General features: G+C 35.7%; 1 protein-coding gene across 2 annotated transcripts; it reads left to right on the forward strand.

Annotated features, from left to right (window-relative positions):
• On the forward strand, positions 1 to 23440 carry LOC121409263 (NADPH oxidoreductase A-like). Of its 2 annotated transcripts, XM_041601141.1 has the most exons (12): positions 1 to 175; positions 9930 to 10077; positions 10544 to 10683; positions 10920 to 11064; positions 11545 to 11752; positions 13539 to 13755; positions 16968 to 17104; positions 18516 to 18674; positions 19360 to 19594; positions 20678 to 20761; positions 21288 to 21409; positions 22438 to 23440. In XM_041601141.1, the coding sequence occupies exons 1-12, from the start codon at positions 43 to 45 to the stop codon at positions 22609 to 22611; spliced, it is 1902 nt and encodes a 633-aa protein (XP_041457075.1). In that variant the 5' UTR covers positions 1 to 42; the 3' UTR covers positions 22612 to 23440. The 2 variants fall into 2 exon arrangements, with proteins under 2 accessions (XP_041457075.1, XP_041457076.1); XM_041601142.1 differs by lacking the exon at positions 21288 to 21409 and having other exon boundaries at positions 22438 to 22562.
• Positions 23441 to 25553: the final 2113 nt, after the last annotated feature.

The following is a 25553-nucleotide window of genomic DNA, read 5'->3' on the forward strand; positions in this document are numbered from 1 at the left end:
TCAAGTCTAGTTTGATGAACAGCTGATCCATGCACCGTAAATATGTTCATTGCAGTGAGTGTTGCTGGTTTATCCATAATATTATGGATTTACATAAGAAATATCTTGAAACCAAGCTCGAAATACGGATTGAACGCTAACAACTTCGACAAGTACATCGACGACTTGAAATTAAGTAAGTAGATAGCCTAATTCTGTTGCTCGAATCAAGCCAAGGGAGACGGAACTAACTTAGTTTTGGGAGATTTGACCTCAAACGTTCATGACTGTTTGCCCGTTTCTCCCCGGGCGGGCCCGTCAAGGTGCATGCCTGGGGTTTAATACCTCAAGTGTAGACAGCTGGCAGCCGTCTGTTTCGAGGAGTTTTTTAACATTTTTTTAAAAATTCTCCTCGTACACAGACGGCTCGCTATCGTGCAGCCACCATAAGGGGACTAGCTTGCAATGCAAAATCCCCCCTGTCGGGGTTCAATTTTTGTCTTTAATAAATAAAAATTTTGAAAATTAACGCGACCAAAATGCGAATTTATATTCCCTCTTGGCATTAATTGCCAAAAAACAGAAAAATGAACTTGAAAGGAACAAAAACAGTGACTTACCTCGTTTTCGCACAAATTCACGTACCTTTAGAATCCAATGTCATGAATCGATTACAAAAATCTCTAGATTTTAAAACGAGAAAAACAATGGATACGACGTACTTTTTCAGAACTTTATACTTAATAAGTCTTTGAGACAGAAGTGGATACATGGATACACATGGATACGAGGATACGTGGATACTACTGGGATACGTACGTGGATACGTAGGATAAGTGGATACATGGATACGATGATACATGGATACGAGGATACGCGGATACGTGGATACGAGGATACGCGGATACGTGGATACGAGGATACGCGGATACGTGGATAGGAGGATACGCGGATACGAGGATACGGCCGGGCATCTGGGATGTTTGTGGAAAAGGGGGAAAGGAAGGGAGAGTCCAGGGTGACCAGATTTCACAAAATGAAATACGGGACAATTGACAAACGAAGATCAACAAAGAAGCCCACACAAAGTGTGGGCTTCTGAGAATCCATAGTATAATTATAAGACTTTTGAAAAAAAATATAAAGAATTAGAAGGGAAGGTGAACGAAAGAATGAAGGAGAGAAAGAAAAGAGATGATTGGGAAGGAAAGAAAATAAAGGAAAACAGAAAAAATAACAGAAAATTAGAATAAAAGAAGCCTGAAAAAAATAATAAAAGAGATAAAAAAAAGGTTTCCGTCATTCTTTGAAATGAATGTAGAAAGAAAGAAAGAAAGAAAGAAAGGAAGGAAGGGAAGATTACTTAATGTCTGAAAGACAAAATAAAGGAGGGAATTAAAGGGGGAAAGGTGAGAAAAAGAAGGAGGAAAGAAAGAATGAAGGAAATAAACATGTTTCCTTCATTCTTTGAAAGAAAGAAAGAAAGTAAAAAATAAGGGAAAAGAATAAGAAGGGAAAATAAAGAAAGGAATAAAGAGTGGAAGGGAAGAATGAAGCTAGGAGGAGAGAACGAAAAAAGAGAAAATAATGGAAGGAGAGAAAGAACGAAAAGAAACAGGAGACGAAGAGAGAAGGATGCCAAGGTAATTATAAGGAAAGAAAGAATGAAGGAAATAAAAAAGTATATTTGATAAAGAAGGAAAGAAAGAAAAATGAACAGGCAGAGAGAGAGAAAAGAAAATGTCTAGGAAAGAAAGATAGATGGAACAAAAAAGGCAAGCAGAAAGGATAGGGTATACATAAAATAAAGAAAAAGGGAAAGTTCAAACTTCAAGTAAACAAAAAAATCCAATCATCTAATAAAAATTATAATTTTATTTGGTGTTTTTTAATGTATTTTCAAAATTTTAAACATAAAATGTTTTAGAAATGAATAAAATTTCAAAGTGAAAAATATTGTCAAACTTAAAAATTAGATGAAACATCGCGGCATCGTGCACACCAAGATTCAAAACGAAAGCTGAAACAATTAACTAGATCTATGAAAAGTCAATAACATGTTCCTCCGATTACATCTCCAAATCATTAATCTGAGAATCCATAGTATAATTATAAGAATTTCCCGCTGATTTTGTGATTATTTTGGTGGAAAAACTGTCATGTGAGATGTTTGCACCATTAAGAATTTGCTTCGATCCTCCATGCCTAGCTATAGCCTGCCACACACAGGCAGGAGGCCAGTTCGTTTGCAATGTATTAGGTTAGCAAGAAATCACCGCAGAACTTGCAAAAGTTTACAGTTATCGATTTAATTGTTGTCCCTGCTTCGTCAGCTGTTGGTTATTTAATGAAAATTCACCACTTTTAAATGTATTAACTACATTTTGTTCAATATTCTGAAATACGGGACAAATAGGCGTCCCGGGAAGGGTTATTTGTCGGGACGCCGGGACACAGGAGCAAAATACGATTTCCACACAAAAAACGCGCTTCGGACTGATTGTGTATATACAAAACGTGATTAAAATATGACATTTCTGATCGCAATAGGCCCTATAACATATTTTTATTCGCGCTTTGCACTCGAATCACTAAGTTTAGTCAGATAACATTCCTCTTCACCACTTCAAATAGCGCTAAGAAAGTCATGTCTTTTCATAAACCGGTCACTTTATTTAATTTTTATCTAGGTATAAATTCATGAAATATTAGAAATTACATTTAATAATGAAGAATTAAGAATAAAACGAGTCATATAGGACTAATACTTATTCGTATTTATAATCAGAACGAGACATTCACATAATCAGTGGCGTACCGTGGGTCATGGCATTGGGGGGGCACCAGCAAAAATTCTGAGTCATTTAGAGAGCGCGCGAAGCGCGCTCAGTTGCCAGGTATACTGACCTAATAGAGACATTTTAAGGACATGCAGTGTCATTAAACGGATATGTATTTATAATGCGAAGCGCGAGCTAAATTTTTTTGTTATTCAGACCTAAAAAGGGACATTATATAAGCAATTTTTCTATAATCATCATACGTACGTGCCTCGCTAAACAAACAATGCGAGCGCGAAGCGCGAGATGAAATTTTTGTATATATTGACCCAAACAGGAAATATAATTTAGGAATCCATTAAGAGTATACACATCTCAGCATAGTCATCTAATGCTAGTATCCTTTGCTGATTTTGTTATAATTACATCTAAACACAATTAGCACTTTTTGTAGACATGGTAATCATGATTATCATAAGCATCTCACTAATCAAATACTGCGAGCGCGAAGCGCGAGCTGAAAATTTTGGAAATTCAGACCTGAAGAGGGGCATTCTAAGGCTTATTTGCAGGAATTCACTACGACCGTATGTATTTCACTAACTAAATGATGCGAGCGCGAAGCGCGAGCTGAAATTTTTTTATTTGAGATCAGAAAAATTGACATTTTAAGGACTGATTTTAGGAACTAATGCGAACGTTAGCACGGACAGGAAATGTTTTAAGGCATGGTCACACCGCCCGAGCGTTGTTGGAGCGGTCGTGGAGCGGAGAGAAAAAAATCATCACCGCTCGCTTCCGTTCACCATTTTCGATAGCGATTGGGGTTTTTTTTATTTCGATTTATGTTTTCGATTTTTCCCCAATTTTGTGAGCGAAATTCGGCCTTCTTTCCCTACCGCTCCACGATCGCTCCAACAACGCTCGGGCAGTGTGACCATGCCTTTATATCAAGACCTCAAATAGGGCAATCACTCCAAGTAGTCATGAAAAAGAATGTCACTACATGAAATAATAATAACTCGAATTGCGAGGAAATTAATATATTTGGTGTACAGTATATTGATTTGAAAACGGGAGGTTTTAGTACAACAGGTTTATATATCTCGTTAAACAAAATATGCGAGCACCAGGAACAATGAAGACATAGTCCCTGAGAAAATAATGTTTCATAAAGTTATGAAAAAATGCTTCTTATGTAATATAGCATAATTATTACATAACATAACATAACATTTATAATGAACATAATTTCTTCTTTCTCCACAACGTTTGTCTTCCCTTTTCCCTCTTTTTCTCCTTTTCCTCGTTTTTTTTTTGGCCAGCCGATTGGGGGGGGGAGGGGCACGTGCCCCCCCATGCCCCCCCGTAGTTACGCCACTGCACATAATAACCAACCAATGAAAGTCAAATCCAATTTGTGCTCAAAACGAAATATTATATCAAAGGCGTCATTGCATGCCGATGTTCTGTTACAAATGCAGTTCTAGTACTCCATGCTCTTTTGAAAGTCTTCTGGATGTATAAGTAGGAAGATAATTTTTTTTTTAAATAAGTAACTTATATGCCAATGATGCAGTATCTCATTCACAAAAATTTTATTGCACTCCCTTACTTCTTATCCCTATTTTTCTTCATTCTCTTCTCACTCTTTTCCTTTTCTCTTCATCAAGTTCATTCTTTCTATAATTTTTGAAAAAAAATAAATTATACAATGTATGCCATTCATGCAATAACTCATTCACAAAACTTTATATTCACATCTTTCTTAAAAAATCGGACAAAAAAAATAATTATCAGGTCAATTTTGAACTATTAAATCTCTAGTTTTAAGTTAAAAATGATAAATAGAATGACTCATATTAGATAATTCATAATCAGAACGAGACATTCACATTGACGAATGGCTAAGATACACCCAGGGAGTAGGAATGACTGCTTAAATCCGATGACCGAATCTGTAAGTGTTTAAGTAAAATTGGTTCTTTAGCGCTTTTTAAACAACGAGATAAAAGCGCAACAAGACATAGCCCTGAATGAAATTAATTTGTTTAAGAAAGGGATTGTGATGTAGGCCTTATACGATGTGTCTCGTTGCAATCACAAGCAGGACGGGGTGAAATTAATCGTCGAATTGTAACCATGTCAAATATGTCTCTATGCGACATGTTTTGAAATTGATTGGTTATTTCAATATAACCAAAACGTCTCAGTGTGGTATATCGTTCTTAATATCCCCTTTCTTACTATTTTGTTGTTATCTGTTGCTCGTGTCTTATTACTTATCACTGAGCTGTACATGATTGTAATTGGTTTGCGTAATATATGCAAAAACTTCAAAAGGCATAACTTTCTTATTTTACATATTTTTTTGATGAAATTGGCTTGTTACTTATTTTTCTACTTATTCAAATCAATAATTTTTTGGGTATAGACTTCACCTTTTATAAGCTGCATATTCGTATATGTTATTATATTAGCCCTTACTGAAAAATCTATAATAATCCAAATAGTTTATTTATGTTTTGTTTACTGAAATCAACTTAATTAAATAAAATCAATTCTAAAAAGGATTAAAATTATAGGTCAAATTGTAATAATATGGGCTTAGGCAATTGATACATGTTTCGCTATAAAGAGAGCAGCCAATTTGGAACAATTCACTAAAGTACCCTTTTCTATCTTTCCGAGAAAAATACAAATTAAAAACGATGTAAATTATCTGGCAGAAAGGGTAATTAGGGTGTGTGATGCTTCGTTCTAAAAGTTCTTTTAGTATCATGTACTTCTTTATGTGGCTTCCATGTTCTAGAGTATCAGGAACTCCTTGATGTTCCTTCATAGTACCAATTAAAGTATCCACGTATCCGCGTATCCACGTATCCAAGTATCCATGTATCCAATAGTATCCAAGTATCCACGTATCCGCGTATCCACGTATCCAAGTATCCATGTATCCAATAGTATCCAAGTATCCACGTATCCGCGTATCCACGTATCCAAGTATCCATGTATCCAATAGTATCCAAGTATCCACGTATCCACGTATCCGCGTATCCACGTATCCAAGTATCCATGTATCCAATAGTATCCACGTATCCACGTATCCGCGTATCCACGTATCCATGTATCCAATAGTATCCAAGTATCCACGTATCCGCGTATCCACGTATCCACGTATCCAAGTATCCATGTATCCAATAGTATCCAAGTATCCACGTATCCACGTATCCACGTATCCACGTATCCAAGTATCCACGTATCCAAGTATCCAAGTATCCATGTATCCAATAGTATCCAAGTATCCACGTATCCACGTATCCGCGTATCCACGTATCCACGTATCCAAGTATCCATGTATCCAATAGTATCCAAGTATCCACGTATCCACGTATCCACGTATCCATGTATCCAATAGTATCCAAGTATCCACGTATCCACGTATCCAAGTATCCATGTATCCAATAGTATCCAAGTATCCACGTATCCAAGTATCCAAGTATCCATGTATCCAATAGTATCCAAGTATCCACGTATCCAAGTATCCATGTATCCAATAGTATCCAAGTATCCACGTATCCAAGTATCCATGTATCCAATAGTATCCAAGTATAAGTATTCATATCCATAACATAAAATTCTCCCAGTATCCCTGTATACATATCAACGTATATCATTCCTTAACCAAAACATAAACATCATCAACATGATTATATACCTTTGCACATGTCCTCCATCACGCGCCCCCTCATTGATCCCTTCATAAATCTTCCCTTTATAAGTCCTCTCATTATACATCTAATATTGCTGCCACTCTCTCTTATACATCAACCCCGGGCATCAACCATATTGGACAAGTCGTGTACCCGTACTCCTTACGGGGCTATTCCCCCCCCCCCCCTATCCTTTATCCATCTCCCTATTAATTCGTTCACGAACGTAGAGGGCGACAAAATTGCTATCATTGCACAACGGCAGCAACAATTAGGAATAGGAGGTTGCTCTTGTAATCGATTCATGACATTGGATTCTAAAGGTACTCCAAATTCACTTCCCCGTTTTATCCGATCTTAAGTACATAAACATATGGCCATTGAGTCCCCTGTACACTGTACAGATGGCGCTAGAACTTCGGTCTCTGTATTTGGTGAGTGAAACCAACAGAGTTCAGCTGAACAACCAACAAAACAGATACCGAAGCTTTTGGTCTACCTCAAGTGATGCTCGTGCAGCTAGCTCCACTTCACTATCGCTACTAACCCAGGCCAGAGCCCTGGGGCCTGTTGCACGACGAGATGAGCGATACGTAGGAACGTCCTAGGACCATTCTTCCGAGATAGGAAGATTGGCGACAAATCAGCGCTTTCCGTTTCACGAAGGCAATTTTGTCTTCCAAGTCCGCGACATCGTTTGATATCGATAGTATCGGAAAAATATTTAGTCTTCATCGTCACCTGAACCTTTTATTTCAGAATGACGACTCTTCATAAAATCATTTATTTCAATGAAAGGAGATCAAATGATGTTTTATTTATTACAGATTGTAGAATTTAAGTATGGAGCTTAGTTTATGAGGTAAAAAGAGAAAAAACTTTAAAGATTCACAAACATAACTGAATAAAATCGATTTTTTTCATTATTTCACTTATTTAGAACATGGTGTCCTTTTAGAGACACCTTTCATTGATATTTCAACGAAAGAGACCCTTGTCCGATATAAAAATTGATTTAACTAGGTAATTTCGACATTTTATTAGTTCAATATTCTGTATTTTTTATAGAATACTTATGTATAATTATAATTTAGCTAATTATGCGTTAATGTGTTATTTGTTGAGTAAAAATAGGGTTTGAATGGAGTAAACAAAATCAACAGTGTCTGATTGTATGAGACTAAAGGGGAAAATATGAGAGGCTGCGTGTGAAAAATCTAATTTATTTATTTTATTTGTCAGATATAACGCAAGGAATACAAATGTGAGTGATTAGAGTATAAACATACCTCAGTTGCATGATGAGTAACCGAAGAGAAGGAAAATACGAACATTGCTGCAAACATTTCCAAGTGAATAAAGTAGTGCTTTGCAATAATAATTAAAACACAGAAAAAGTTGTGCAATCCGTAATGGAGAAAATACTATTAACAGAAAAAATGCTAAAAATTACAACGATCATAAACGTTGGTCATATTTAATGTTGATCACTTGATTTATGGAAGTTTATATAAGAATATGAGGTTTAAGAATATACAAAATATATATGTTCAACATTTCAAAGTTAAGGAGTAGAGACTACCGTGATTCTTTTAACATGACATAGGAGCCGAAAGGGGGCCTACCCTACGATTTAAAATGCGCCTCTTCGTATGGACTTTTCATAATATTTTATTTGATGAACTTATCTTCATGTGATGGATTCGTATATAGGCCTAATCTGTATCTTAAATTTTTATTAGCTATTTTGATACTGCAGATTTTTGTTTTGTTTCACTTTTTCACATCTCAAGTTATCCCAAATCAAAGAATTAATTTTCATTGATTAAAATTAATCTCATAAAAATATAATAATCATAATGAAAATTAAATAAAAATAAATAAACGATTTAGATGTTTAACATTTTAGTTTTGTATCGTTTTTTTTTCTTTGTTTTTGTTTAACGTTATAGACATGTATTTTTTCCTTACAAAATTTCTTTTAAAGAAGTCGTTCATATTGTTCAATTATCTATAATGAAAAAGCATGAGGGGTCAGAGAGATAGTGCCACCCATTTTGATAGTTCAAGTTTATTTTTTAATGGAAAAGGGGTGGGGATAGGACGGAGGGAGAATAAACTAAGACATATTTAAAAAAATATTTGGGCCTACATTACCCCCCTGCATTACTCCCGGAGAAGTTAAAATGACATCCGTTTTTGGTCGTCTAGTCGACGTGAAATTGATGACAACAAGCCCCCATATAAAAAATAACTTGGCGCCATCCCAGATAAAATGCATCATCAACCCCCTAAAAATATTGTTAAAGGTGATATGTCAGTGTGGCTTGCTGTAAACGCATTTTCTCTCAATGCCGACGGTGGCGGGCGGTGTGCAAAGAAGATCATGCCTACGTAGGACATGTCTGGAGGTGTCTTTCCAAGGACCATTCTTCGTATCGCCCAAATCGGCTTTGTGAAACAGTTGAGCGATATCTCGTTCTTACGTAGAATGGTTCTACGAAAGACCATTTCATGCAACAGGCCCCAGGATCGAGCTCACTGTGCATTTACTCATACTCATGGGACTAGGGACTAGGGTAGATTGTGGTCACAATAACTTGGAAATAAAATTGTGAAAACAGAAATTAGGCACTTACCACGATTATATGGATGAAGGTCTATCGTGTGGCAGTATACTGACATCCAGGCACAGACTGGAATCTAAAAAAAACCGAAAAGTTCTCTCCTACCCCAGTTTTGATCGGCCATTTTGTTTTGAATATTGAAAGAATTAGAGGTATCGCAACAGAACTTTCCTCACAGGTATTAATAATTCGCTGCCGATTTCAAAACATCGCATGCGCAATTAAGGGTTAAGCTCAGACCTTCGCGCATGCGATGATTTGAAATCGGCAGCGAACTATTAATACATGTGAGGAAATCCATGTCAACTCTAAATCACCAATTTTGAGACTAAAAAGAATGGAAAAGAAGCGAAAATTTGTGTGAAGTAAGAATATTAGTTTTAATTGTTTTTAAAATCTGTGATGTTGCATGAATTTAATATTTTCCCCCATAAGGCGCACCTTTGTCACTCAAGAGTATCAGAGTGAGTTCACGGGCTTGATGTTCGGGTAGGTGGAGCGTAGTGTAGCGGAAGTGAAGTGGAGCCTGCACGAACATTGCTTAAGGTACACCCACCTGAACCTCAAGGTGGTGAACTCGTTCGGATACTCCGAGTCCGGAATCCATTTAGTTTCAATTTTCTTTCAAGGAATAAGCTCAACATTTATTCTTCCATGTATGTACACTGCTCAATTGGAAGAGGGGGCCAGGGGGGGAGGTTGGAGATTACAATGCAATGCATGCATTTACCTATATCTATGGACACTTTTGGATGCTTCTGAATGCAGGCTTAAGAATAGAGTGCATAAATTTTGTTGCTTCATTAGGATCATTGATTCATTTGTGATAGGTCAAGAAGAAGATGACATTCATGATTGTGACACTAACAATGGAAGACGGCATCCACACTACGCTGAACGTGCAGGAAAACAGATTCTTGTTTTCTATGGTACAGAATATGGTTTCAGTGAAGAAGTAGCTAATATTCTCTTTAAAAGGTAAGTTTTAAATGAGATATTTTCAGTTTGGTTTTGTTGTCGTGTCTTGACTTTTAGCGATGGATTTAGGAATTATGGAGAAAACTTTCTCCCACTGACTGCATGTGTTAGGCCCAGCGGAGCAAAGTGTTTGCTGTGTCATCATCTTATTACTGTTTAGGACTGCTATTCAAGAATCGGTGGGTGGGTTTTACAGAGCACGTATTCCTGTTACAGCAATATCTTATGTTCTCCCACAGGGTTACATGATAAAAATGAATTTGTGAATTAATGATGAAATAAGCTGTTGACGGATGTATTGTATTGATTTGATATGAAAAAAAGGTTTGAATCTGATTGAATCAATAAGTTAAACAATCAGTGAATGAAAAATAGAAATAGCTGATGAATCTATAAAATAATAAAGGAGTCGTTTAACAAATGAATAATGATAATAAACATTGGGTGTATGATATTTCTTGAGCAGGCTTATAAATATTGCTGCATCTGCTGATGACGCTGGTCTCTGTCAACTGCAGCCTAGGCTTTTAAATGCCAAAGATTGGAAGCATCTCAGACTAGAAGATGAACAACTCATCATGGTCATCATCTCAACCAGTGGAGACGGTAATAAGCTTTAACAATAGAACTATATACATGCATACATGTTTTGCTTCAATAGACCAACTGCAGCCATGTGATTAGTTGAGACTCTTCTGTCTGTCTGTCTGTCCGTCCGTCCGTCAATCCATCTATCTATCTATCTATCTAACCTATCCAACCTCCCTCTTTCTCTCAATAATAAATGTATATTCATGATGAGTCAAGAATATTCATGCAATCAATTGTTTCCTTATTTGTAGGTGTTCCTCCCAGTTCTGCGATGGATTGGTACAATTCCTTCATGTCTACCAAGTTTGATCTTACTCATCTCCAGTACTGTGTCTTAGCCCTTGGGGACACCAATTACCCTCACTTCTGCAGAGCTGGAAGAACAGTCTATGATAGGTAAGTCTTATTGAGGTAAGGGGTTTTTCTTACACAAACTTAAGTTTTATAAGGCCTCAGAAACAATAGAACACAGTTTCTTGTTTCTCGTTCATTAGGAAGAAGACAAAGATGGGGGTAAGATGCTGTGAATGATGTGAGGCTGTTTAGTGCTGCGATGGTATTCCCTCAGTAGCGCTCCCTAAGCATCTCACTATCTTAACTACATTGATTGTGTAACTACAAACAACATCAACGAAGAAACACTGCACCAAAACTATTTCACTATGATTCCGTAAGCAATCTGCCCTATCAACTTGGTCTCCCTGCCATTTTTGCTGTATTTTGTGCCTTATAGAAAAGTTACATTTCCCTTAAGAATATTTAGATTTAAGGCTTGGTATCAAATACCGATTTTGACTTCATTTTGACATATTTTGTAACGTTCCCATTAAAATCATTTTCATTTCATTTCATCATTTCATGATTTAATTTTTTCAGGTTTTATGAACTCGGAGCCTGCCCTTTCATTCCAATAGCCAATGTTGACATGGAGGACTGGACTGTTATTAATGATTGGATGGACGATAGTCAGGATTACCTTCTTAAGAATAGCATCAATCTGGTTATCAAAGAGGATTATTTGTCTCCCCTTCTTATGGATGAAGATGGTTTTCATCGCCTCAAACCATTCATGGCAACTCTTCTTGTAAGTAACTCCATCGCCATGATTTCCACAAACTGACGTCAGACCTGTAGTATTTTTGTATTCATATTTTAAGTTTTTTTGTCTCACCTGCGAAGCAAAGTGAGACTATAGGCGCCGCTTTTCCGACGGCGGCGGCGGCGTCAACATCAAATCTTAACCTGAGGTTAAGTTTTTTGAAATGACGTCATAACTTAGAAAGTATATGGACCTAGTTAATAAAACTTGGCCATAAGGTTAATCAAGTATTACTGAACATCCTATCAGAGTTTCATGTCACATGACCAAGGTCAAAGGTCATTTAGGGTCAATGAACTTAGACCATGTTGGAGGAATCAACATCGAAATCTTAACCTGAGGTTAAGTTTTTGAAATGTCATCATAACTTAGAAAATATATGGACCTAGTTCATGAAACTTAGACATAAGATTAATCAAGTATCACTGAACATCCTGCATGAGTTTCACGTCACATGACGAAGGTCAAAGGTCATTTAGGGTCAATGAACTTTGGCCGAATTGGGGATATCTGTTGAATTCCCATCATAACTTTGAAAGTTTATGGATCTGATTCATGAAACTTGGACATAATAGTATTCAAGCATCACTGAACATTTTGTGCAAGTTTCAGGTCTCATGATTAAGGTCAAAGGTCATTTAGGGTCAATGAACTTTGGCCGAATCGGGGGTATCTGTTGAATTACCATCATAACTTTGAAAGTTTATTGGTCTAGTTCATTAAACTTGGACATTAGAGTAATCAAGTATCACTGAACATCCTGTGCACGTTTCAGGTCACATGACCAAGGTCAAAGGTCAATGAACTTTGGCCGAATTCGGTGTATCTGTTGAATTACCATCATAACTTTGAAAGTTTATGGATCTGATTCATGAAACTTGTACATAAGAGTAATCAAGTATCACTGAACATCCTGTTCGAGTTTCAGGTCACATGATCAAGGTCAAAGGTCATGTAAGGTCAATGAACTTTGGCCATGTTGGGGTTTTTTGTTGAATAACCATCATATCTCTAAGTTTATTGGTCTAGTTCATAAAAAGTGGACATAAGAGTAACCATGTATCACTGAACATCTTGTGTGAGTTAGAGTAGTATTCAAAGTAAGCACTGCTGCTATATTGAACCGCGTGATGCAGGTGAGACGGCCAGAGGCATTCCACTTGTTTGAAATCATAGGTTGTGTTTGACTTAGAAGCAGAAGAGAGGATTGTCAGACATAGCAGCAACCAAAGGTTTTCAGATGTACTGGATCCAAGAAAATGTTAATTCATACGGTATACACAAGCAACTTGCGATAAATACTTTAGCATGAAATTTCTGGAGTTCCTCTCTTGAGATTATTCCAACAAATGCTTCCAAGACTCAACTGCTAGCCATCCTACATCTATAGGCTTTCGCATCCGACTGGTACCTATTCAATACCTGAATGAAGAATGTCAAAATGTGGATCGACGGCTTGCCAAAGGTCGCAATAACGGACGCAGTAAAGGGGAAGTTATCATAAGACAATAAAGGACCCAATAATGGCATGGTTAACATAAGACAATAATGGCAAAGTTAACACAAACAATAAAGGATGCAATAATGGCAAAGTTAACATAAGACAATAAGGGATGCAATAATGGCAAAGTTACCATATTAACAAGCTTTTATGTAAATGGTCTCCAGACAGAGTTTCACTTACTGTTAATGAGACTTAATGTAATTCAAGACTCAACTTGTTAAAGTCCATTAAAATACTAACCTTTGTTTGTGATTCTCTTGTATGTAGATTAAGGAGGCACTTACATATTTTGATGCCACCTCAGACAAGGAAACAATTCACTGTGAATTTTCAATAGAGGGCAGTGAACTGGTATATGAGGCTGGTGATGCTGTGGGTATCTATCCTACCAATAGGATTGAAGACGTGCAATGGGTTTTACAGGCCAGTGGGTTGAATGGAGAAGATACATGTTCTGTTCCGTCATCAGCTTATCAACCTAAAGGTATGAAGCTTATAATTGTAGCTGTTAATTTCAAGGAGAAATGAATTTTAAAATGATAGGGACAGTGATTTATTCTGTGTTTGATAGTAGACAGGTCCAGATTGAGAAAAGCAGAATGCCTTACACAAATCTTGTTAATGCTGACTTGAGAAGCATTTTAGCATTTTTAGTGCCTAGTTCAAATGTGCTGTTTTCCTCCCTCCAATTTGCTGTTAAAATCCTCAAATTGGCAAAAACAAAAATGGCCACCATTTTGCACCGTTACTGCCTTATGAATTGTTTCTCAAACCCAACAGAACAATCAAAGTTTGGCATAAGTATGAAACTGTTTTTATGATACTGTTGATTTAATAAATATAAGGTATTTATTGTTTTGCTTGTTCATTACCTTGTAATGATAGTCCCTGATGAATAGTGTAGACTGGAATGCATTTCTGCTTCTTTGAAGTTCCAGCCTTCATCCAAAGTTCTTTACATCTCATCTTGTCAAAATATGCAATCAGTAGCAGTATCATGTGCTACAACAACTGAAATCTGGGCACTGGAGTGAATAGCATGGAGGACTAGACAAAGTGTCCACTTCCACATGATTAAAGTACCTACTTGTATCAGTGCACTGGATTTCTGTTACTTCAGCAAAACCTCCCACTACTGCAAGTGTTTGTGGTATGATAGCTGATACCTTTGCCATGAATTAATCGGAAAGGGAGGCTTCCAGATTTACTTTGTTCTCACAAAGAGACAGAAAGCTTGACCACTTTTTTGGTACAGGAATTGACCTTCTTCCCATGACTCGCACAGGCCTGATTCTACACCAAGCTTCTCTCCATTTAAGCAAGGAATTACTGATGCTATCAGCTCTCAGATGTTACATCCATTGTTATGACATTCTTCAGGTCAGGAGGAACAACATCCATACTGAAAACATTTGATTTTTGAAAAGCAGAGACTATTCTGTCTTCATCAAGATTATTTGTGTGATGGCATGAGCCCATTGTAGACATCGTCGTTCCCTGTATCAATCATCATAATCAACAACTGCGCATCCTCTCAGGTTGAATAAGAGAGCCCATCTACTCAATGCTGTCACTGTTCTAGTTATGCCAACAATATTGCCATTCTTCTTCCCAGCACCATTCAGCCATTCCTGGCTGTGTCCAGGGTCTACCTGATTGAACTTTCTCTTTGATTCCTTCACAACAAAGTTGTCATTCTTGAATTCTTAAAGGATTTCTGATTGATGTCGATGAATTTCAGCCATGTACACAGTAGCCAATCAGGCATGGTGGGTATGATCAAATTTGAAGTAGAAGGGGAGCATCCTATGAAAAGAAGAAATATGTAGGTCCATGAGATTGTCTTGTTGAGCTCTGATGAAAATTAATGGAATGTTCATCATATCAATGTACTGAAGCCAAACCTGTGCAGTTGGGTCATTTTCCTTTAGTTCAAACCAAAATGCATGTATCTGCTGGCAGAACTACTATGAAGAAAGAATTTGCAGTGCTTCTGTAAATTCAAATTTCATGTACTGTAGTGTTTTCTTCAACTCTTGATCACAATCTTAGTATCCATAGAATCAAGAGAGAAGCAACAGCCACAGAGCTTCGTATGTAATATCTTATAGCGTGTACATATGTATTTCCTTACATGACATGCTGTGCTGCATTGGATCCCAAAATGTCATTCTCAATCCACAGATCAGTCTAACCAGAGTCTTGCATGTGCTGGGCAATGACTCATTGTGAATTTGTACTAATGTGAAGTCCTCTAAGACAACGCTTCTCAACCTTTTTTTACTCAAGGACCACTTCGACTCTCAGTTTTTTTTCGAGGCCCACCTACCAAATTTTTAAGAAAGCGATATGACTACTTGTCTCGACTCAAAGATAGACAATGATTATAATGAGCATATAAGTGGGTATGAATTTCAGTAGCCCGGCCTTTGAGCCCCTCCTCTAAACATATACAACCATGACAACATAACAACTTAATAACAAGAATGCTGAATACCTTCCTCATTCGACACACATTACTTACGATTTTGCATCACTGCCAGTCATGATGAATCCAATTTAAAGTATTCAGTGTCATATTTTCTTACCGTTACATTCAGAGACTTATCAATTTGTTTCCTCCCTCGCCCTTTTTAAATCGCTTTAAAAAGAGGGTCAATTTTGATGAAAGTATGTTTTCGTGAAATTTGGACACAAAGCCCTGAGCTCTAAGACGTGGTATGAGGGTATGCTCATATTCTTGGAACTGACCACTTTGATTTCATCACCTTTGGATACAAGGTAGACCTTTTTGACTCACGTGTTTGAATCAGGTAGACCGATCAAACATGACATATTTGGGCTGTCGGATAGGTCTAGGTCTGTGAAACATACTATAGTTTTTCCCCCATTTTTTTTTCCTCTGGAGCTTCTCGCGGCCCACCTGGGAAAGCTTCGCGGCCCACTGTTTGAGAAGCACTGCTCTAAGACGTGGTATGAGGATACGCTCATATTCTTTGAACTGACCACTTTGATTTCATCACCTTTGGATACAAGGCTTTGAGTACCAGATATGTCTGATTCATATCCTTAGTGCCGTGTAGTATTCTTTCGATGAGAGTGTGTATAAGTTATCTATGTCAGGGTCTGAATGATCGGAAGATACCCTACAGTTGTCATTTCAGGATCTAGAGTACTGTGCTTCTGATTGTCCAGGAAGGTTTTTGTTTTGAACATTTGACATTTGTCTGCAGCTCTGAAACTTTGTATTGTCGTTGATTCATTAGTGGATCTGCTAAACCCCTTCTTTTTAGAATTCTTGTTGTAAGGAGGTTTGTAGGTTCTCATAGACTCTAGATATAGGTGGGTGTTTCATAAAGCTGTTTGTAATTTACAATCAACTTCACACACGACTGGTGACCCTTTCTTGTGGTACATGATATATCCCTGTGTGACTGACTGAGCACCCGAACACATGTTCCAGTCAAAGTTGTGACATTTTTAAAAATACCCCTAAATTATGCACAGTTTTGGTAATGTAGGTTGTATTTTGGCAGCATGAAAGCTTTTCTTAAAATTTCAGACGTAGCAACATATAATGTATGGAAACTAGATTTTAATTATTCTAGATAATACCAAAATATAATTTTGAATTACTTGGCCTATTGTTTCATTGTTTGCTGTTCCCTATAAAATGTTTGTTTTTCTCATTTTCAGAGAGAAATGTAACCTTACGAGAGAGTCTACAAAAATATTATGATCTTAAAAATGTTAGAGTGTCATTGCTACAATGTCTGCTAAGACATGCTGATGGTACTGTGAAAGAAAACTTGGAGATCCTCATGAAGAATGGGGTAAGCATTAGCAGATCCACACCAGCTGACTAAAATCTATGGGTATTTTGCTTTTGATATATAATTTTAGTTATTTAGCTTCTTTGAATTGAGCAAAATTACCCCCAAAATTTCTTTTGAGGGATGATGCTAGTATTAAAGAAATCATAGCATTCCTATACGATGTAGGGTAGCATTAGAGTTACACCAAAACATCTGTGGAATTGAATTTCTTGAAAATATATATGGCATCAGGGCTTGGGATGAGGAAAAATATAGTCCTGCAGTACACTGTAACTGCACATTATCATAAATTTGCTCTGACTTCCAAATATAACTCAGTATGGAGATAAAATCTGCAACATTTAGTGGAAGTTATTAGATGATAGAATGAGATTGTTCAAAGTTTAAGAGACACATGTGAGGCCCATAATGGAATGAACATGATCTCATTCCATTGCCTGATGATGATGGGGAGGGGGCATTTTATTGAGACAATGCCCATTTAAAGGTCAAATTCACCTCAGAAAAATGTTGATTTGAATCAATAGAGAAAAATCAGATAAGCATAATGCTGAAAATTTCATACAAATCGGATGTAAAATAAGAAAGTTCTGACATTTCAAAGTTTCACTTATTTTTAACAAAATAGTTATATGAACTAGCCAGTTGCATCCAAATTAGAGAGTCGATGATGTCACTCACTCACTCTTTCTTTTTTTTTTTATTGTATGAATTATACAGTATTTCAATTTTTACGAATTTGATGATTAGGACCTCCTTGCCTGAAGCACAAAATGTTAAAATAATGTAATTCCACGTGCTCAGGGAGGAATGAAACTTCATTTCACATGACAATGATGAGAAAATAAAAATATTTCATATTTCATATAATAAAATACAAAAGAAATAGTGAGTGATGTCATCAGTTCCCTCATTTGCATACCGACCCAGATGTGCATATAACTGTTTTGTGAAATGAAGCGAAACTCTAAAATGTCATAACTTTCTTATTTTACATCCAATTTTGATGAAATTTTCAGTGTTACGCTTGTTGAATTTTTCTTATTTTAATTTAATTCAAGTTTTTGTTTGGGTTGCACTTGTCCTTTAATCTTCACTGCTATTTCTGATCATTGATGTATGTCATTTGCACAATGGAGTATTTTTTTTTATTATTTTTCTCTCCAAATTTGCAGAATAATGTTGATATTACACAGTGTATCAAAAGATATAAGAAAAAATATAAATTGTATCATATCTTTGCATCGACTTTTTATCAAAGATATAAATTTGAATATTGTTACTTAAACCAATAATAAATTAAATATTATAAACAAACAATCAAATATGTTGATAAAATTAGACTTTCTTATTTTTAATCAAATAAAAATCTTCAAATTAATTTCTCTACTGCCTTTTATTTGTAAAGACCTCAAGGTCAAACCAAGCCCTCTCAGGTTACCTGGAAGTAGCTGAGGTTGGTGATGTTCTTGAAGATTACCCTGTGAAGCTCTGTCAAGAAGAGCTCCTGGCAAATCTAAGGCCCCTTCAGCCTCGCTATTACTCTATCTCATCCTCCCCTATCCTGGTGAGTTCATATATTGTACCTGGTTACTTCAAGCGCACAGACATTTGGTTGAACAGCAATATATCTGATAATAGACAGTGTTATATCTGATAATAGACAGTGTTATATCTGATAATAGACAGTGTTATATCTGATAATAGACAGTGTTATATCTGATAATAGACAGTGTTATATCTGATAATAGACAGTGTTATATCTGACGATATGAAATTTAGAATTATACTCTGTCAAGATGTTCTTTTACACTCATTAATTTAAATTCCAACTGTAGAAGTTCAAACAGAATCTGGCACAATGACCAAGTATTTCTGTGTATGAGTGAAATATATGTACCAAACAATTCTGGTAGAAAGTCGGTATTTGCTCAAAATGTATGAAATTTTTCTGTTTTTTCCCAAGCAATGATATTAGACATGTCCATGTGTGGTTTTCTGTGTTTTTAGATCATCAGCGTATTCATATTTTAGCCAAGATGAATTCACAAAATTTGTGTAATGTTTGGTATATTAGAACTTACTACTTCTAGATCCAGAAAGAGATGGAGATATCAGCCATGATTTTAAGACTTTAAGTCAAAATTTCTCTGAACTGTACATGATTTTTAACTTTAACCCCCTAGAGTACGGTTATTAGAAGTAATTGTAGTGAAGTGAAGTGAAAATGAATTGTGTCTTTTCTTGAGCAGGATTCAAACAGGATTTGTGTAACAGCAGCTATCATCCGCTACTCCAACAGAGGGCGTCCTAGAGTTGGCGTGGCAACAACCTTCCTCCAGGATAGGCTTGACCTCCATGACCTTTGTCCTGTCTTCATCAGTCCAAATCCAGACTTCCGATTACCCAAAGATGGGACGAAGGACATTATCATGATAGGACCAGGAACGGGTATAGCTCCATTCAGGGCCTTCATTCAAGAGAGAGGTATGATGATTCATTTCTGGGTCCCTTCGCATGAAAGGTTCTATTATACTAACTTTGTCATCCAATGGTAACTACCATGGTAACCCTGATAAACAGCCAATCAAAATCAAGGATTCCATGAAAGTTACCATCGGATTGATAAGTTACCTTAATGGTAAATTTAATGCAACAGGGCCCTGATCTCTTCATTGAATTTATCCTGTTTTTATTTCTTTTTTAAATTTAGAGTGGGTGGTGGTAGGTAAGGGCAGAGGATGGTACATATATTTCACTTTGCTCTTCAATGAACTATCTTCTGATAAAAAGTTTATACATGTTTTTTTATTGAAAATACATATAAAAAGTCCGTGTAGCACTTCATCACAACTGTGAACAATTTAAGAATTTACAGATCAAATACAAAAAAACTATTTTATCAGTTATAACATTATGGTAAACTTGAACAGAAGAGGGGACTACAAATATCAATAACAACATACAGCTGGAAACTTGAGAAGCAGGTTCTATTTTTAAACATTTTATGTAATTTTAATACATTTTCTTTTGTGAATTGCTTGAGTTAATAAAAGCTATAAGATGATGAAATGGATCCTAATCCAATGATTGTTTGACAACAAATGAGAGCAAATATATGATCAAGAGGTATCCTACTAATCTCTATAAAAATCACTCTTAAAAATTCCCAGTTGTGTATTGAATATCATGCTTTCTATATTGTGTGCACATTTCTGCTTACGCATGACTTAGTCAGACTTGTTTGTGAAACATGAACTCCAGGCATTTAGTTTGCCTTATCCATAATTTTACTTTTGAAATGTCAAAACCAATCAGAACTATCAGTCATCAGTTTACTGCACATTGCATTATGTTTTTAAAGTGAAATAGATATACATCATTTTCACAAAGAAAATGATGATTCAGTTTGGTCATAAGTATGGTTTCCCATACTAGATACCTTTCAAACTGTCTTTGTTGCAAGGTACTTTTTGACGTTTATTCTTTTCTACCCTCATTCATGGGTATTTATCTGTATGATATCGATGTTGTTTTCTGTTCATTTATCCCATTGGCACATGCCTACAGTACATTTAGGTGCAAGCGGAATGAATCTCCTTTATTTTGGTTGCAGACACAAGGCTAAAGATTTTCTCTACAAAAGGGAGCTAGGTATGTAATAATTAGTAAATATCTAAGGTATTGTCATAATGCCTTGGTTCTTGTTCAACTCCTTGGTTCTTGTTCAACTCCCACGGTAACTTAGAATTTGCTTTTCAAATTATTTTACCAAGTGATCCTTGGAAAGACAAATACAGATGAAGGTTTCACTTGGTGAGAGTTAAAAACAAATTCTTTGGGCAATTTTAATTCACGGAGCTCTCCTTTCAGGGATTTTGTCCAGTTATACCGATAGACCCAGACTGGAGCTAATAGTGATAATGACAAATGGGAAATATGTAAGCTACATAGTATATCATATTCACTACTTGACAGCTGAGTATTTTGCTGTAAGGTATTTCACATTTCTTCCACTTCATCTAGCAATCATAATCTTGATCTTTCTTTTGTTGTCTTGTCATTATACTTCTTTCAAGACAAGTGTCTCTTATAATGGGACTGCCATATTCTGGTGCTGTATGATAAATCCCCAGTTTTTCCACATTACGGGGAATTGTTTATTGTCGTTTATTAATAGAGCAAATGGTGGTTGATGGTCACCTTAAACTTCGTACCGCTTTCTCCCGGGATCAAGAGGAAAAGGTTTATATTCAGCATCTCATCCAACAAGATTCCCTGATGATATGGAACATGATACAGGTACTGATACAGCAGAGATATCTCCTCTTCTCTCCATTTAGAATATCTTTTACTTTATCTGTGTGTCTCTGGGGTTCTATCTCGCCCTTTGCATGAGCCACAATGCGGGGGGGGGGGGGGGGGGGTTTGGCTGGTGAGGGCCCCGCTTTTCCCTCTAAGCTTGTACAAAACATAAAATTACCACCTTATGTTTTTTACATGGTCAGCCCCTACCCCCATGTCCATAGTAGTTCTCCGGCCCATTGCTTTTGGCATGTAGTGTTAACATTTCTAAAAACTAGGTATTCTATTTTTATTGGATTATGCTGTACATACCTAAAGTTCTGTTTTTAAGTCAAATAGTAGTAGGTAGTACTACAAAGCATTAAAGAGCAATCGTGTGAGTGTAATTATGTGTTTATATTTTTTGTGCATTCAGGTCTAGTCTCCAGGTTGCTCTGCAGTAGCTGCTGTTTATAGTTTTCATCTCATAAATACATCAACAACTTTCAAGAAATATAAGATGTCTTCTTGCAAAGTTCATATCCCATTTCACTGTAACAATACATTATATGTATAGGAACTCATTATTATCTTATAAGCAGGAAAGCATGAATGCTTGAAAATAAGCAGTCAGAAGACCAATGACCTTAAATCCAAATCCCTTCTGAGGAATATGAAATTAGTATTCTACTGCATACTTTTAAGATCATCTGAAAGTGAATTTGCTTAGAAAGCCTCTCTCCTGTAAAACAGAGGTACAAATTATTACACACGATTTGTTACTCTATTTCTGATTGAAATAAAATGTGCAATGAAGCAAGTATTGAAGGACGTATATATCTGAGCATGAATTGGTTTTAAACAATGTTATCTCAATTTGATAAGGAGGGGGGAATTATCAATTATTAAAAGAGGTCACATAGCTAAGCCAGGTTGGTATTAGAGGGCTTTGATCAATTTATTAAGGTTTGCTACATCTAGATGAAATGTATGAATGTCTATATATCATTATTTACCTAGTTCATTATTTGTATATTTTATTCAAGGGAGGAGCACATATGTACGTTTGTGGTGACGCCAAGCATATGGCATCTGATGTTCATGAGACCTTGCTAACTATCATCAAGGACAAGGGATCCATGTCAGAAGATGGTGCATTAGAATATCTTAGAACCATGGAAGAGAATCATAGATATCAAAAAGATGTCTGGGTAACCTAAACACATACAAAATACTCAGTAAAATTGATGTACCCAATTCAGCTAGAGATCATATATACCATTATAAAAAAAACCTTGAAAGCAACAACAGCAACAAAAAACACCACCAAAAGTGAATGAAATGGCAGATTTCATATTCCTCTGTTCATCATGATTTGCTATTATACCATTTAAAATGTGAGCATTTCATTGATTTGGGGAATTCCTACTGGATTCAATCCAGTTGTTATTAACCTCTCATCAAAGCTGCTCTCTCAAGATTTAGATCAGTTTTGACTTGAAACATTTACTTGTACAGAGATGTACTATTTTCATGTTTGGGGCCTGTATGTCAACCCAAGATCATATGATCACTGCACAGTTCATTTTTGCACCATTCCTACAGTATTCTTGCGACTATAGTACAATGCTAATCATGATAGACCAAATGGACCTAAGTCTCAACAACCAAGTAAAGTAACCTAGTAAACTCAAATAAGTGAGTGGGTGAGTGAGTAGTGTCTGAGTTTTTTTTTTTTGGAAGATAAATATTGACCAAGATGTAAAAAAAAATCTGTCTATTTAATGTCTGTAAAAACACAACACTCCCATGTTCTTGTAGGTCATGTGACCAAGGTAATAACTGATGTGTGACTTTGCCTTAAAATCTATTTACTAATGTTCATAACATTAAGATCAAGAAGTTGACATTTCTTTATTGTCATCAAATATTTTTCAGTGCAATAATTATGTAAAATTGTCATTCCATTGATGTATTCCTGAATGTTATCTACAGATTTATTTTAGTTTGTTTGAATGAGTCATTCATTTGTATTTTAATGGTTATTTAGATATCTTTAGAATTCATGTATTTAATGCATTTCATTTTATTATTTTGTAATGTAACCATTTGTTTTACAAATTCATTTTTAAGGTGAATAATAAAAATGTTGTACCTGTATCTCCAAGATAAATGTATTTCGAAAGTGACTCATTAAATAAAGAAGATAAAATCATGTGTCTATCCATCATCTTTGACAAAGTATTTATTAGTTAGTGGTTTATAACAAGGTAAACCTCACTGTGCAGTCCAGTAGAGAGGAATAGAAATATTGAAGTGAAATAAATAACAGCAAATCTCATCAAATTCAGATGAAGATTATCAAGGTACAGCATTTTTAAATTTCTATTTTGAATTCGCATTTTGAAATGTGTATATTTCCACAACAACATCCTTCCAAAAAGATGAATATTTTGTGGGGGCAACAATCTTTTTAGCTTTTATGCAGCTGCTGGTTAAATTCATGTTTTGGGGGTCATTTTGTATTTTAACGGAATTGCCTGATAAACAAAAATCTTTTACAAGTATATTAAAGGGGAAGTTCACCCTGCCAAAAACTTTGTTGTAAAAAAAAGTGAAAAAAGTAATAAAAATATTGGTGAAGGTTTGAGGAAAATCCATTAAAGATTACAAGGTTATTAGAATTTCAAGTTTTTTTATTTGTGATGTCATAAACAAGCAGCTGCCCCATATGTTACGTAATATAAATGCATAAATTTCTTTTTTTTTTGCTGGTTTTTGATGACTTCTTTTTTAATTTTCTTTTCAGGAGCTGGTATGAAATAATTTGTGTATTTATATACTGAAGGTACAATTAAACCTATTTCAATTTTCTAAGAAAATTTCATTCCATTGATTGTTTGCTATACAGAATATATAAAAGCTGCTCGCATATGACGTCACAAATCAAATCATTAAAATTCTAATAACTTTGATGGAATTTCCTCACACCTTCGCCCATATTTTTTTAAATATTTTTCTGCTATTTCTAAAATAAACCTTTTGTCAGGTGAACTTCCCCTATAATAGTTTGTAGTTTGCAAATGAAAATTTATGGTAAATGGAATTATACAATTATGAGTAGGGGAAGGCGGGGTAAGTTGTGACAGTTTTTGCTTTTTGCGTTTTAGAATTGATATGATTAATAATCTTGTCGAAATACGTACCTTGCCTTGAAATTTAATTCTTCTGAAATATTTTCCACCTACATATAATTATCTATCCCCACACTGAAAGTCATTGTGACCTTTGAAAAAAACGATGTCAAATGGCTCAACTTGCCCCATATATGGGGTAAGTTTGAGCCACCTTCTGGGGTAAGTTGAGCCACAAAAACTATGTACAAAATGTATGAGGGGAAAACCAGCATGTCAATTTTTTGTTTAAAGTCTTTTAACTTGCTAATTCTCTATAAATACTAACATCCTTTAAAAGGAAAAGAGCAGTCATGTAAATTTGCTCCTTTCAGCCAGCGTTTCATTCGATTTTTATTGTTTGTTTGTTTTTTAAGATACATTACCATAGGAATTACCATGGCTCAACTTGCCCCATGCTGTTTGGCTCAACTTACCCCAGTCTGAACTTAGTGCGATAATTTTGTATCCACACATTTATTATGCATCCATTATATAAAAGACTATGACAAGAATGAAGATCCATACCTGGACTAATAATGTTGTTATCATGTCTTTATTGTATTTAAAGACGTGTGTGTTTATAATGCACTTCTATTTCACACTCTTTTTTACTTTTTTGGCTGAAATTCATAATTTTCCCTCTAAAAAACTATTTTCTGTTTCAAAGTTGAAAACAATGTGGTGGGTTAGGGGTTATGCTATGGGTCATCAATACATGACAACACCACAATGTCTGACTCATTCATTATTGGCCTGGGGCTGGTGGCTCAACTTGCCCCTATGCTCAACTTACCCCGCCTTCCCCTATATCCCTCATTTTAATCTTCAGGCAATTAAAAAGTTTTCTTTCAAGGAGAATAAATTATGAATATTTAGTAAATTCTTTCAGTGCTTGCACTTTATCTTTACTCCTCCTGAATGTTTACTTTATTAACATTGTACCATCTTATTAGTTCTAGTGACATCTTAGAAGAAAATCATATCTT

This window comes from Lytechinus variegatus, chromosome 2 (assembly GCF_018143015.1).
Source record: "Lytechinus variegatus isolate NC3 chromosome 2, Lvar_3.0, whole genome shotgun sequence".
Classification (NCBI taxonomy): Eukaryota; Metazoa; Echinodermata; class Echinoidea; order Temnopleuroida; family Toxopneustidae; genus Lytechinus; species Lytechinus variegatus.